At 43.1% G+C, this 16,188-nt stretch overlaps 1 protein-coding gene across 4 annotated transcripts in view; it reads right to left on the bottom strand.

The window, feature by feature from the left end:
* The window catches only part of LOC122771273 (axin-2-like), a 37,214-nt gene that overhangs the window by 13,360 nt on the left and 7,666 nt on the right, over nt 1-16,188 (bottom strand). Inside the window, exons 1-3 of one of the 4 annotated variants that reach the window (XM_044028743.1) lie at nt 5,551-5,793; nt 2,787-3,735; nt 178-318 (exon numbers count right to left, since the gene is read on the bottom strand). In XM_044028743.1, coding sequence (XP_043884678.1) covers nt 178-318; nt 2,787-3,622 — 977 coding nt within the window. In that variant the 5' untranslated portion in view covers nt 3,623-3,735; nt 5,551-5,793. Of the gene's footprint in view, nt 1-177; nt 319-2,786; nt 3,736-4,505; nt 4,800-5,432; nt 5,480-5,550; nt 5,794-16,188 lie in introns of those variants that run through there. The other 3 variants (XM_044028745.1, XM_044028742.1, XM_044028744.1) reach the window with 3 other exon arrangements.

A 16,188-nucleotide genomic window follows, 5' to 3' on the forward strand; every position in this document is an offset into this window, starting at 1 on the left:
AATATTTCTCTTCTCACCCGCGGACTTTTTCCTGAAAAGGTGTTGAATGTACTCTCTCGTCCAGGCATGTTTACATACTAAGGAAATAATAAAGATTCAAAGAGCTTTGGCCAAGTTTAGCAGAATGGAAATGAGCCTCCTGCATAATGCTTTCAAATAACAACCAAACGCACTTACACACTACTGTCTGTCATGGACATGGAATCGTCTGTCGTGGCATCGCTGGAGATCTCGCTGTCGTTGGCACTGGTGGCGGGGGCAAATATGTAGCCAGAGTTGACAAAGTAGGGGCTGGCGGGGTCGCCTCGACGATGGGACCTGCAAAAGAGCCAGGAGAACATACTTTTAATGTGATGTTGGCGTGACACAGTCAGGGGAAGTTTACTTGAGCTGCTTCCTTCAGAATCTGAAAGCAAATGCGGCAGCTAGGAACTTCCACTGTTGATATTATAAACTATAAACATCAGTAATTAAAAGTAGCTTCTATGAGACTTGGGGGAGGGTTGAGGTGATACTGATACTCGATACCGATCAGACGATACTAAAACAAAATGTCGATATCAGTCCAATACTGGCCAGAATCACTGGAGTGGATGTCAGAAAAACATGATGTCAACACCTCGGTCATGTGACCAGGATGTGAGTGGGGGTCTGCAAATGAAACGGCTGATTAAAGCTTGGTGGTGAACGCATGAGCACAAATGCTAAGTTGTCTAGAATAATATATTGGACTGATAAAGACATTGTGATATCAACCTTGAAAACAAGTGGCACTGAGTCATCTGTAGTTGAGGTGTCTGCTCTATGAATAAACAGCAGCATTCCATGTCTTCTTTCTTTCTTTCTTATCAGTCTTTCTTCACTCTCTCTCTCTCTCCTCTCTATCGTCCAGTCTGGGGCCCCACCTCTACCCACGCTCCCCTGCTTTACCCTCCTTTCTAAAGTCTCTCTCTCTCTCTCTCAGTCTTTCTACTCTCTCCTGCTGTGTTGCATTCCTGTTCCAGTAGTGAAGGGGGTGGACAAGGAAGAGGGAGGGAAGAAAAGGGAGGGGGAACTTGAGCTTTAGAGCGGGAGGGAGAGATGGAAAGGGGGAAGGAGGGCCCCTTTCTTTATGAGAATGCCTTCTGCCGGGAGTGCTGAGAGGAGAACCCCAGCATGACTAAAGCCGTAGGCCCCAAGCACAAACCTGACCTTTGGAAGGTCCACGCAAAGAGTCAGGTATTTAGCACAGCTGGGCTCTGTGCACCCCCTGCTCTCTTTCTCCATCTCTTTCTTTCTGTCTTTCTTCATGCCCCCCTTCCTGTATTCCCCTTCCCTCCTCTTGTCTCTCCTGTCTCCTTCCAAAGCATGCTTAGTCTCTGACAGATAGATTTTCTCCTTCAAAAAGATAAAAGTGTTGGACAGAAGAAAAAGGAAAACACTGACACACACACACACACACACACACACACACACACACACACACACACACACACACACACACACACACTATGGCAGAGTGGTTTCAGTGGCTGACGCTGCAGAACTGAGCTGAGGATGTTTTGTTGTGTTCGTCTGTCACTTTGGAGTTGAGCATGAAAGGTTCCTCCAAAAAGGGGGAAAAAAGAATCTGTGCAGTGGCAAAATTAGTTCCACATGTTTGAGATGGAAATTGCTTGACCTAAAGAGATGGTGAGGGGCAGGGGGAAAGGGGGAGACTGTGGGTGACAGAGGGGAGAAAGAGGGGGCTCCCTCCTTCCCTCCCTCCTGCTTTTCTTTTAGTGAAAAACAAGAATGCAGGGGATCACACCAGGAAGCCGGGAGATGCCCACATGTCAACAAACCCATGCTCAATGGTTCCTAACTCTCTGAAGCACTATCACAGCATCTGTCATCTGCTCACACGGAGGATTCAACACAGAGGAATGTCGATGTTCAGTGACTAAACTGCTGTTAATCACTTACTGTCATTAATAAAAATCACTGCCGCAGACACTTTATGTTAAGTCAGTGGAATAGGGAGAGTATGGATTATCTATAAATTGCACAACTACCAAACTAAATAAAGACTTTGTCAACACAATCAGTCATGATTGTGTCCAGATGTGAGGACAAAGTGGTAGAAAGAAAAAGTTTTTAAGTGCCCTTTGATGCAGGCTCAGAAATAAAATCCAGCCTTTAAAAATGTTCCTGGCTTGAAAAGATTTCAGCTGTTGGACAATGTGTGGGACGAGCTCGAAGTCCAAATTATTTCCACAAACACTTCTGCTTTCATCTCTGACCAAAAGAACAATATCCCCCGCTTGGCATAAGACTCCACAAGTTCTTTTAACTCTGCATCGGCATTTCTCTGCGGCGTCACGGCGATAACAACGCGGCTTAATGAGCAGAAAAAGCAAAAAAAAAAAACACCACACAACTTTACGATGGCATCACAATGTTTCGTGTAACAGTCGTGAGGCTTGAGTGTCTGAATTTGTGCCTGAACCGGAGGAAGGCTTTCAAAGCACAGGAAACTTGAGCGAGCCAGCAGAGGGCTGCCTGCAAGACACCATTTACTTAAAAGGAAGGCTGAGATCCATTGATGTTTCATACCCACCCACCCACCCCACCTCTCCACCCCATCCAACCCCTTGGCTAACTGCAAGGCAAGAGGCACAAATGTAGAGGCATGTTCCTCTGAGACCCTTTGATCAAGTGCCTTTATCTCTTTCTGAGGCATTTGTGGAATACCCAACACACAATCACAGCAGTTTGACTAACGCAGGATTTTGAGATCACGAGAAGAGAAGAGAACAAGAACTCACCTGCAACTGTTCTCCAGGATTTCAGCTGCTGTCCGGATGGTAGCAGTGGCCCTCAGGGTTTTGGCTGACAGTCCAACCACAGACCGTAATGTTTTTGCTTTCAGGTCAGTACAACTCCATTCCTCTTCCTCCATGAGCGGAGGCAGGTATCCGCACATCAGCTTCAGACTGCCGAGGGCGCCGTGGTTCATGTAGCCTGCGTTCTCGCAGCCAGCGCGCACGTATTCGAGGTATATGTCAGAGGTCAAAAACATCTGGTACGCGTTCTCCTCCATGTTGGACTGAATCTCCGTCTGCGCCTGGTCGAACATGGCAGAATCGATTTGCTGTTTCTTAATACTATCCCTTATGAAGGTCTTGGTGGCGGGTTTCAGCTGCTTGGCGACAATGCTGTTGTTCTCGATGTACCGCTTGAAAATAACTTTGGCAACTCTCAGCGTTTTGGTATCCTTTAAGTCCATTTGCCTGAAGCCGTTGCAGGCGAACCAAAAGTCCAAAGTGTCCACGCAGTTCTCCCGCTCCAAGAAGGTCCTGAAGAGGTGAGCGCCGTCCTGGTCGCCCAGGAGAAAATGCAGGGACTTCGTCCACCGGACTAAGGGTGAGTCCGGGGACGCGCTGCCCTCTGGCTCCCCGAGCCCATCCTCGTTCCTCCGCGGTGTGGAACCGGGAGGCGCGGAGGCAGCGGCGGGGGTTTCTTTAACCTTGCTCTGCGCTCTCATTTTGGCAGATCTGCTGGGGGTGTAGCATGACGCCTCTCCCTCCTCCCCCGGTACCGGAGGACGAGGAGCATCTTCTCGGAAGCTACTGCTGATGTGCTCCGTGAGCGCCCTGCTCATGGCTCCAGCTCCGGTTGCAATGTGAGTGCCGTCGTGCCTCCACCGAGCTCCACAGCCTATAATCCTCCTCACTCTCTAAAAGCAGCGGGGGAGCTTCTTAGCTCCTCTTCACTCTGAAACACAAAGTATTGATCTAATCAAAGCCAGATCCTGCTGAACTTCAAAAGAAAGACATCAAGTAAACAGTCCCTTTCAAACACACACACACACACACACACACACACTCGCCGCAGCTCACGCACACACGCACAGAGAAACAGAGGGAGAGGGAATATGAAAGGCTTTCTTTCGTTTCATTTATCTATTTTTATCCAAAATGAAAGATCAAGTGCAGCCTACATTCTCAATGTGCACTGATGTTTCACATCAAAACCCATTTTCATAAAAATCGTCAGCTCACAGACTCACTCTTCACCAAATTCTCTCAACTGTGGCTTACACGTGTTTTCCTAACGAGTCCATGTCACAGGCTTCAACTCCAATTAATAACGAGTCTGCTTCGGACGTGTATGCACGCACACACACACACACACACACACGGGGTGAAAACCGCACCTGATCTGCACTACAATGACCCCGAGGTGGATAAAAAAAAGCCCCGCGGGAAAAGTCGCCGCTCGTGCGTAAACGTGCGCGATGAGCCGCGTTAATATCTGCCCGTGACGGTGATTACGGCACATCATTGAAGTCACAGCCCCGCGAACAACGTGTCTGAACTACCGACGCAGCGCGGAGGCGAGTGCTGATACATGTGGAGATAAACATCCACCTCATCCACGACAGGAGCGGCAATAACGCGACTGAGGCGGCACGAGACACGTTCTTCTCTCAGCAGGTAAATTCAACAGATAACGGCGAGATAAACGTGCGCGTAACAACGTACCATCGCAAGGAAGATCCACCCTGAGAGTAAGATCCGTCAAAGGAATTTACAAGAGACGGAACAAAAAGTTGAATTAGTCCATTCTGAGTCGGTCCAAAACTCTCCAAACAATAATCCAGCACGGCGGGAATCACTGTGGAGACACGACTGTGCTGTACCACATGTGTCCAACACAGCCGCTGTAGTTTCTGACGCTGTCTGTCCCATTCAACAACTGACCTCAGAGGAGGCAGGCTCACTGCCTATGTAGATTCACTGGGGGTGTCAAAATCTGGAGGAGGTGGGAGGGAAAGGAGAAAGGGGAGGCAGGGAGGCAGGGAGGGAGAGGGGGATCCGACTCAAGAATACATCCCATTTTTTCCCCAACTTGAAGACGCACCGCCACTCATGTACACTCACACACACACTGTCTCTGCGTGTTTAGTCCTTTTTAATGTCCTCTTACACCCCATTCTAGTTCAAGTACTAACCTTGTCTGGACCAGTTAGTCCTAACGATTTCTGGTTAACATTGGGGTTCTGGTCATAGTGGTTTTGGTTCAAAGTAGCGGCGCAAACCTGTGTGTTTTTCTACGCTGTGAGGACAAAACCATCTTTGAAAGGACATTTTGACAGGTCCTCACAACATGAAGGGACGTTTTTAGGGATTAAGAGTTTATGGCTGGAAGTGGGTTTAAGTTAGTCATGTAGTTGAGGTGGTCGATGTGCATTTATTACGAGTGTCCTTACAAGTACGTGTAATTCACATCTAACCCTGTGTTAAATTCAGCCTCTAACCCGTAACCAGAACCTTGCCGTTAAGAGTATGCAGTACTGGTCCTGACAAGGTCAGTGTTTACACTAGAAATGCAACAAAACGAGTTCACACGCGCGCACACGCACGCACACACACGCACGCACACACTCATAAGCTTCTTATCTATCTCACCGTGTTCCTCGCCCACAAACAAGAAACACAGCCCGCATTTCTCAACTTCAAAGCGGAGCAGCAGCACATCAAAGCGGCCGAGAGAGGGGGCCTGTGGAACAGCTTTGCTACAACTTACCATCCGTGTAGCCCAGTGTAGCCTCCGCACTGATTACACAGCGCAGTGTAAAGTCAAAATAAAAGTAGTCCCATGCTTCACCAGCAGCCTCCGCCGTCCCGTGTTCTGTGCCGTGTCACCGCGGACCAGTGTAAACGTGTTCCTCTCCGCGTTAGTGTCTCATGGAGTCACAACAGACGCGCCGCTCGAAATCCTCCGGGCTGTTCCTCAAACCGACTTCTCTGTGGAAGGTTTCACTGTGTGTGCACTTCAAAGTGAGAAACCGCTGCTCTGGTCCCGGAAGAGACATAAAAACCTCGCGCCTCGTCCTCGCAGCAAACAACACGATCATTCACAGTGAAACACACCACAGAGACACAGATGGCCACAAGTCACGCGGTGTGTTTTTGTGTCGGGCGTCAGTGTGGGGAACACACGCGCACACGTGCGTGTTAAAGTTTTCCAGACAGAGAAAAGATTTTACTTCTGAACCAGGACCTTATCAAAGGAAGGCAGCACAGAGCCAACTCCCCGAGGCTTTGGAGCGTCAGAAGTAAGTGATCTGCCGCGCCAATAGCATTATGCTTACAGTCAGTGTGTTACTACACACACACACACACACACACAAAGCCAGCGGCGGCGGCTATTGTTGCCTCTGGCATTTCCAAATAACAGGAGTGAGTCTAGTGAGTCACTAATGCACTTCATTAGAATATCTCTTAATGAGCAGCTCATATTTGTTGCGTTAGAGTTCATCAAATCACTTCATTTCAGTAACAGGTTTAAAGCTGTGGTATGTATTGTTTTTTTTTTTACATCCTGTATAAATGAATGTGCGTTACATTGTAGCTAGTGCCAAATTAAGTCACACATAAGTCAGAACATGTCCATGCACAGCTGGAATACTGTCCTTGTCCCAGTATACAAGCACGAGCGGGGAATCCATTTATTGACTCGCCGCCGACGATGATGATGATGATGATGTGTCCTCTTTAAACTCTACACACAGGAACGAGTTTAGGAGAATCTGCAAACGTTTTCTATTGTATTGGCTTTTTTGATGTGCCATGCAAAGTAAAAGAAAAGTACAACAAAAAACTAAAACCACAGCCGTAGCATTTTTGTGTATACAACTAATATGCAGCTTTGGGAAAACAATGATGTCATAGCCCCACCTCTCTACATCCTGCCCCACGCTAGAGGATAATTGGCCAGATTTGTGATGGGATTGTAACCTCATCTGATGCATCAGAGTCAAATACAGTTAGTATTAAAACATGTTTGATATTTATGACTGCGCAGCGATTGGGGCAATAACCAATGAGAGCGAACTGACCAGGAAACAGATGTTGCGTACTTTTGTTTCGAACGTTAACTTGTGCAAGCCAAGTTGATTCTGTCTTCTCAGCCAAGACTTCATCCACAGATTCTTTTGTGTTTCTGAGTGTTTCACGTCTGTTTATATTCTCAAGTCACATTAAAATCACACAAGTTTCTGAGTCTAGTCTGTGCCTCCTCGGGATTAAAATGAAAGTGTGTTGTGTGTGTGTGTGTGTGTGTGGTCGTCCACAGTCTTAAAATCAAGTTGAAACAACGCCGTGTTTACAGAAAACTTTTAAGAACAAATAAGTGAAAGATTGTACAGGGAAATTCAGGCCCGAGGACCTTTCTGGTTTTACTGGCTACTAGCATCATTCCATCGATGAATATTTAAAAATATTCTCCTTGTCAGGATTTCACCATGTTTTACTGAGTACTGGCTTCTGGGAGGCTCCAGTCCGATTCTGGTCCGACTGAACGTAGACATGTGGTCGCATTAGCTGGGCGTGTCAGTGCAACTTTGACAGATTTGATTTTAAGACTAAAGTGTTTTGTCAGACTAACATCATTGTTTTCTAATGTAAAGTAAATTGATTTATTTTGAACAGATGCTTTTTTTCTGCCCCTGTGAAACGTTTTCTTTGATATTTTAAGGGCAATTTAATGAAACCTTTGTTAAACCTTACACTGTGTTCACACTGAACATCTATGCTGTGAATTCACGTCGATCACGTTTTCATGATGTTCATGAAGTCGATAAAATTGCGACAATGCATTTATATGATTACGACACAGAAGTGTAAATATTTCACACAATTGTTTAATTGTGCAACAGATTTCTAATTTCACTCAGTGTGGTCAACTATTGACCTTCACTGTACAGTGAAAAACTGATTTTAAAAAGGTGCAGCTGAGGTTCTAACTTAATACAGCAGTTACTAACAACTTGTATTATTCTAAACAGCTCTGATTTGATAATTCAATTGAGTCAAATTGTCAAATAATTGACATTAGTCAGGCTTTTAGCCACAAGGATGTCAGGCCAACACACTCGCCAGTTCCGCATTGAGGGAAAATGGCACAGCATGACATTTTGATTGAAACTGGACACGGAGCAAAGGAAAGCACCGTTCACATAAAGTCCCTAATGTCATTGTGACAGACTCTTAAAGAGGGGGTGAGACAGTGATCCAATCTTCATTGTACTTCAAAGACTTCTTTGTCTCTTTGATGTTTGGGGAAATCAACTTTAAAGTGGTATGTAATTATTTAATTCCAATTCACAAAACTCTCTTGATTGTGCAAGACAAGGGAACTAAAGAAATCCAACGTGGCGATCATTTAATGTCGAGCTGAAATAGAAACGCTTTGTCATCATGTGGATTCTAATTTCACCAGGTCTCATCCAGCATGAGCAACAATATTCAGTGCCATTATTTTCATGCATTACATATTTTGCTATATCATTATTGCTTCCAAATACACTCACCAGCATCTTATTAGATTCATATTAGATTCACAGATGTATTTGACTTTTTGAAGCGTCGGCGAGAGATTTTCTCCGCAGGAACGTTTTTGACCATTCTTTACAAACTCTAGACCAGGATTGTGCAATGCGTGTGTCTCCCTGTAGCTTTGAAAGAAACAACATTTAATTCAACCTTTTCTCTTTCAAAGTGCACACATCTTACTTAGATGTTGTGTCACATCCCATGTCTATGTCAAAAGCAGTATTTAAAAACCTCCTCAAACTCAACAGACCTGTGTTTGAAAAATGGAAAGTCAAACATTCCCAACTCTTAAATGAAGTCATGTGCACATGAAGGAAGTCCACATTCTTATGGCAGCAGGTTTTCTCAAGCATGAGCTACAATAATTATTTATTTCAAAATTGGGTCACTTCGGGAAGGGCACAAATAGGTCGACATAGTTCAGTGTTTTATTTCAAAATAGGCTGACACATGCCGGCAGTGTTTTATTCTTACTGCAGTTCTTAAATTTCACAAATGCAACAACCTTAGTTAATAAATTTATACATAAAACTGTAATTGGTTGGGTCAAAAATGGCTCTTCTGACACTAAAGGTTTCAGATTCTTGTCTAAAGACGTAGATGTGTGTGAAAATTCTAATAGATCAGGTGAAGAACTCAGACCAGCTCACAACCATGGCATGTGCAAAGTCACTTAAACACCTTTTCCTTCTCACGCAGGTCGTCCAGAGTCCAATCTTATATTTGTGTCAATGAGCAGACGAACAGGTGTACCTAATAAAGTGGCCAGTGTGTGTGTGCGTGTGTGTGTGCGTGCGTGTGCAACAGCAAATCTTTCTTGTTTTCTTTGCACAGCAGAGGAATCCAGTTGATTACACTGACATCCTGCCAGCCACTTCCTGCACGCCATGAGCGTGTCTGAAGTTTGAGTCCAGCTCGTCTCCGACACAATCTTTGAAGAAAGTTTCACTGCCAGGTGTCATAAAGCTGTATGATAGCAGATGTACCGTATGTGTGTGGGCATGTGTGAGTATGAAGAAGTCATTCATAGCCCTTGTTTACACTGGAGGTCTCTGGAAGACAAACATCGCTGCCACAAATCCAAACAATCCTGCGCCCAAAATGCACAAAAACCTCCAACACGCTGCAAAGGGAAGCGCCAGCAGCAGTCGACACGACAAAATCACACAGCACTGGGGCAGCAGCGCTGGCACCGGGACATTCAGGGGGCACTCGGCAGCCACACTGTTATCTGCACACTAATGCCTTTAAAGTTTGTTTTAAAATGTACTTTTTGATGTGGAGGACTATCTAACATTCAGGATAAGATGTTTTATCTTTGTTCAAATCAAATTAGGCTGCACATATCACAGCAAAAGAAAGACGTTTCGCTGACACGCAGGAATCTTCCTTCATGCTTCGCTCGGTCTATCCACTTATACAGGACGCAGTTAATTCATCTGTTTTCTGTGCACAAACGTTCTGTGAGCAACAACAATTCAGCCAAAATAAAAGATGCGATCTTTTATGTTTCATGTCATGAGATCCTGAACCCATGAGACCACACCTGTTGACCTTTGAATGGCCACTCTTGTGCTTAGCAGTGACAAAAGAGAAAGGGTGCCGTAAAGCAGCCTCCAAGAAGCCCCCTTTTTGATGTTGACCCCGTCCTGACCCCTTTGTTGGGGCCCTAACCATTTCACAGGAAGATCCAAACGGTTTTAAAAGCACAATACAGGACGAGAGTGCTGCTGCTGACTTGCTATGAAGCCCCAATAAAACAGGGTGACCTGGAGGCTAATTGAGAACTCGTGGTTGGGAAGAAATTAAAGGCATCTGGTGAGTCACCACAGAGTGGAAATGAAGCGCTTCTGTGATTAGAGTTAAAGGCAGAGAGAGATTTTTACTGTTGTCTGAACAGGTGTGACATTATGGAGAATATGCAAAAAAAAACAAAAAACCTTTAGAGGCAGTGGTGGATCTTATTCAGTTCCACAGAATGTGTATATATATATATATATATATAAATGTACTAAAAAATAATGGCTGACGAACCTTAAAACAATTCTTGAAATGGTAAATGAAGTTGTGAAGTTGTCACCTTGCTTACTTTAGTTTGATTACATATAAGATTTAAGGTGTTACCAACTGAAGTATAAGTTTTTCTCTATATTGTACAATAAACAGGAATGAATGAGTGAAATCACATTTGAGGTATACTATCCAGATTTTTTTTTTAATAAAGTATAAACAAAAATGTTTGTCAAAGATTTTGTTTTGAACCAAATCATCACATTTCAATATATATATATAAAGAATGATTTTTGTCAATAATTCCACACAGAAATAATATATGTGCTATTTTATTTTATATTTCCTTGTTCAGACATGTTATTGATTTTTATCTCTCTTCCTTTGCTTGACTACATTTGTGTATCTTTAGTAAATTTGAGTTCTAGTTATGAAAGGTGATTTTTGAGTGTAGTTTCATCGTTCTCCGTCTCTTTGTCACATTTTCACTGGAAGTTTGGGATTTGCATGACATCACTGTATGTTTTCCACAATGCCAACAGTAAATTCCGTGCAGCCCCATTTTTATCGCTCTTTCATCCGCTCCAATCCTACACTTGTGCTGAAATAGCACAGAAAAGCCAGAGGAGAGGGTGGATAATTGCAAATAACCCAATATTTTGGAGTTCAAAGGCTGTGGTGGATTTGAGTGATAATTTCGTCTGAAGCATCACCATAAACACTAATAAAATTAAGTGCGTCGGAGGGAGGAGGGGGCGTGGCCAGGCTCCCCTTTGAACAGACCCTGTGATCAGTTCTCCCTCTCAATTAGCGTATTGTCCACTTCTCCTTTCAGCTGGGAGGGAGGGGGCAGTCTCCCCCCAGCTTCCCTTTGAAGTGATTATCCCTTTATCTCAAGCCTGAGCGAGGAATATCTTGGGGGACAATGGCAAATTAAAGCCCATATGGAGAGAAGCGTGAATGTCTGTTTGTAAGCTCGCAGAGAAATGGGGGGAAAAAGGGAGCAATAGAGAAATAAATAAATAGACAGAGAGACAGAGCGAGAGAGAGAGAGAGGAAGAGCGCGGAAAATAGCATCATTCTGTTTGCATGAGATGAAGAGTGAGCGGTGGATGTCAACACTCATCCAAAAAAGTAATTCAGGGCTCGTGCCTGAGTTGACACTTGTAGCCGAGCGACTTAAGAAGAGCTAAAGGACGGAAAAAAAGAGGGGGGGTGGTGTAATATCTGTCATGACAGATGGAGAAAGAAGAGGAGGGAGGAATGGAGAGATAGACGGATGAGCGCGGAGGAAAGAGAGGAGTGCAGTTGTCAGCAGAATCAGATGGCGGTGAGGCAGACAGGCTTGAAGAAGATACAATTAAAGTGTGGAGTTAAGACGGGCTTTGAAGTCGGACATGGTGCATAACACTCTTAAAGTTTGAGCAGGCAACCATTCATCTGCTTGTTATGGCTTATTAAGAGCGTTTTCAGAAAATAAACTTTCATTTTGACTTTGTGGGTGACAACAATCAAGAGAGGTTTCCAACCAGGTGAAGCAGAGCAGAATTCAACCGTCAACTCTTGAAACTCCAGTGAGCGATTTGCTGAAGGAGGTGTGGGGGTGCGTGGGAGCACTTAAGATGAATAATTACTTTCTCTTCCCACTCGCCATCTTTTTTTCCCCTGCAATCCTGTTTTTCGGTGGCTTAAAAGTTTAATAATGTATAGGAACAATGTCTGTGATGCTTGGCCTAATCCGGTTCTGGCTCAGAGATTCTTTGTGGAAAAATGAAACCCTATCTGACGTGAGGCAGTTTTTGCCAGAGTTTTTCATCCATCTGCCTCTCTTGTCTTTGTAAAAGGGGAGGAACAAAAAAACCAACACGGATTGGTGATTGGTTATAAAGTAGAATATACAAATACATTCATGAGCAGACCAGAGCATCCATGTAAAGCAGTGGCAGCTCATTTCAGGCCGTTACATCAATTCTGCACTAAAACAACTAAAACAAGGAAACGTGATAATTATGTAAAACTGAAATGCTATAATAGTGTTTTTATTTACAGTGTATTAATGAAAATGGTCAATATCGCCAAGCACATGCACAAAATCCACACAGGACTGTCACTCAAGAACACTCCGCCAATCATGACGCAGAAGCCCAGCGTCTGGCCCGCCCACTGCTCCATTGACTCCCAGAGAAGCCGAGCTTCCGTGGAAGTGATATTTTTGCCACATTTTTCCAATCAGTGTCGAACTCACGGCAGTGAAACAAACCTAGTCCGTGTCGTCCCATAGAGAACAGTCTAAGCTAAGATTCAAGTGGTTTTAATGCGGAGGCTGCTACGGGAATACGGAAATCACGCAAGACGATCCGTCATCTGTGATTCTGATTCTCAGGTGTTTTGTCTAACTGTGCTGAAGTTATTCATGTGTCATAAACTACAGGACTCTTCAGTCTTTTGTAGAATATCTATTTGAAGGTATGGTACAATGATAGATTTGGCTTATTCTCATTTGTATTTGGCGGATCGTGTTGAATCAAACTGACTTGTATCGAGATACTAATCCAATTGTCCTGTAAAAGAGTAAAAGGTATGAGACAATCATCGTCACATGATCACATGGGAATGTTAGTTTTTAAGATCATTATTTGCTCAACATTGAGTTTGTTCCACTGAAAGAATTTCATGTGTATTGATGATGTTTGTCAATCGCTCATGTGCATCAAATGAATGTTTGTGATTGTGATTGTGAAAGAAATGTGAGCATTGTGCGTTCTCCCATTGAACTCGTTTAACCGCCCTGAATGAGAATCGGACAAATGATGCAGAAAAATGTGATTATGAAGCAACAGTCGAGCCTGTTAGAGGCTGAGTGAGACAACAGAGCAGCGCCGGCTGAAACTGACACCAGCTAAGTGTCTGAGGCTTGGCCTGACAGCTAATCCATGCACTGATACGGGGAAACAAATTGGCCCCATTGATCAAATGTTCCAGTGTTCTACTGTTAAATTGTGAGGGAGTCGGCTCCATAAAACAAACAGTCAGACGTGACAATGGCTCTTTGTTTGAAATACAGTCTTTACAAGCGGCCCTTGTGACACTGACATAATCCACATTCTGCCATTTCAAACATGCTGCAACATGGTGGGTGCAGGTGACTGCTCCGTCCACACACACACACACACACACACACACACTGTGTGGTTAGAATGAATCCGAGAATTATGTCATCACCTGTTGGAGATGATGAATGAACTTGCTTTCACTGTCATTTTGAAAAACAACCCACTTTCCTCACACACCGCGTTTACTTGCAAGTTAAAAGTCTGAGTTTAGTAGAGTTTTCTTTCTGACATGAAAACACATTAGTCCGACTAAAATCAAGCTAATCTTAATTGAAACACACCTGGATCATGTACTGTATACTGTACGCTTAGTCAGACTTCTGACCATGCACCAACATTGACCGGCCGTAAATGAGGCAGTGAAAATGCTGAGCCCCATAGGCACGATGGGTAAATAAATCAACAGAGTGATGGAGAAGGATTAGAAGCGTGGACTTACAATATATATACATATAAATGTGTGTTTTAATAAAAAAAAAAGAGATCAGCCAGATCTTGAATTTGACCATATATTAATAAATACAACTTTGTTTTTCTTCCTATCATATTGTTGAACAGTATGGAATTGATTAAAGCAAAATGAAAAGCTTTTAAAACAACTTCATGTTTCAATTCAAGTCAAAATTGAAATAAGCTTCTATTTTGGATTCATATATTTGTACATCTGACGAGTGCCTCCTCGTCCTGAACCTCACCGCACGGCACTGATGGAGGTTTGTCCTATTGTTTGTCTTAGTCAGACTAAGGCCTTAGCTGGATTAAACTGTGCATGTAAACGTATTGGCCAGGTCTCTCTTGGAAAACAGGTTTTTAGTCTCAATGGGATTTATCTGGTTAAATAAAGCTGAATAAATAATGTCCATTTTTGACTGAATATCAGTTTATAAGGTGGATTTCACCTGGGACACACGTGATATGTATATATATATACATATATATATATATATGTATATATATATATATATATATATATATATATATATATATATATATATAGCAAGATAAAGGCAGATGATCTGATGATATGATTCTCCTAAAGAGAGAAGCCGAAAGAAGAAGTTGGATTTCTTTTTTTTTTACGGCTTTTTTAAATGAGTAAATGAAATATAAAAGAAGTCACACCCCAAAAGGGTTTTTATGGTTGAAGAAAGTGGAGAAGTTGGTTTATTGATAAAAGTTGAATGTGAATAAGTGGAACAGACGCAGATTTAGTGAATATGTGGAATGTCAGACTGAAGCGATCCCTTATTGTGAATGGAACCGCAGACACATGTGACAGAAACGTGCAACTTTGTTCAAAAACAGAAGAAAAAGCTATGGAGAGGCATTAAAGGTCCAGTGTGTGACACTTACGACGGTTTACAGGCAGAAATCAAACGTGTATGTTTGTGAAACTGTGAAATTACTTTACAATTCAAATGGTTTGGGCCACAAAATCAAATGACAACGGCCCAAACCTTTGCATTTGGAACCAGATGATTACAAAGCAAACAAAGAAAAAAGAGTGTTTACAGGCCACCGTAGTTCTTTGACCCCCATGAGAAAGAGAAGGGTGAGTGAGCCACTGTTGCACTCCACACAGTCTCACAATTACACACTGGACCAGAAACACTGCTATACTGGCTAAAAGCTAATTAGCTGTAAAATTGATGTGATGTTGGTTTTACTTTTACAAAAAGAAAAAAAAGGAATGAACAAAGAAACAAAAACTGAACTGAAATATATTGAGGTTTCAGTTGTGAACATTTTTTTTACACATAGTTCACCACCGCACACTATTTCTGATCACCTGAGCAAGACATGAGCTCCTCAGAATTAGAAAATAACTTGAATAATGGCAGAATTCGAGTCTTTTTACATATGAACGTTCAGCAGAGTTTGATGGAATGAAAAAGGACAAATAGACACAGAAACAATAGAAACTAAGGTTTCTGTTGTTTTCTACTCAGAATTCACTGAAGCAAGGGAGAAGAAATGTTCTGCTCATAAAATCCATAATTATTCCAGTTGTCAACTGGATGTTTTGGCATTTGTGAGCTGATGACCTGTCTAAACACATGATTAATATGTGCTTAGCCTGCTCTGCTAGATCCTGACTGATTAGACAAAAACTGACTGTACATGCATGTGCCAATTAATGCGCATAAATGTGCAGAGTTTTGTTGTCAGGGCAGGAAATGTCTCGTGTTTTCTTGACAGACCTACAGCAAATTCAAAAAGTCGAAATGCACCAACAACAACATGATTGCATGAACGTAATGAGCACTTGTGCGGACTCTCATGGTTTTGGTGTGAGTCATCGTCTTTTAAGGCCGAGCCTCACACTCTGCAAAAAGTATCTCATACTAAATCAGAAACTGCAATTACAAAGCGGGGCCCTTTCAAATTTCTATTTCCCTGTCAGACAGAAGCCACAATGACTCATGTGCATAAACAACGTGTAACGAGGAAAAACTTCAAAACTAAAGTTTTTTTATTGTGTTTCAGAGGAAAACAAACACTCAAAGGAAAGAGCGCTAAAATAATCACTATAGCCAGTGATAGAGTTTGTCTTTCAGCATGTGCACGTATGTATCACGTCATCATGTCCACATGCTATGTGCTGAAGTGCAGGCGTGTTGTGCACACACGCCCTGCTCCCGTTTGCTTTCATGAAGCTTTTAAAGCACATTCGTGAGTGGAACAAAGTATTATTAGTAATAGCC

The sequence above is a fragment of the Solea senegalensis genome, linkage group LG6 (genome assembly GCF_019176455.1).
Source record: "Solea senegalensis isolate Sse05_10M linkage group LG6, IFAPA_SoseM_1, whole genome shotgun sequence".
NCBI classification, from domain to species: Eukaryota; Metazoa; Chordata; class Actinopteri; order Pleuronectiformes; family Soleidae; genus Solea; species Solea senegalensis.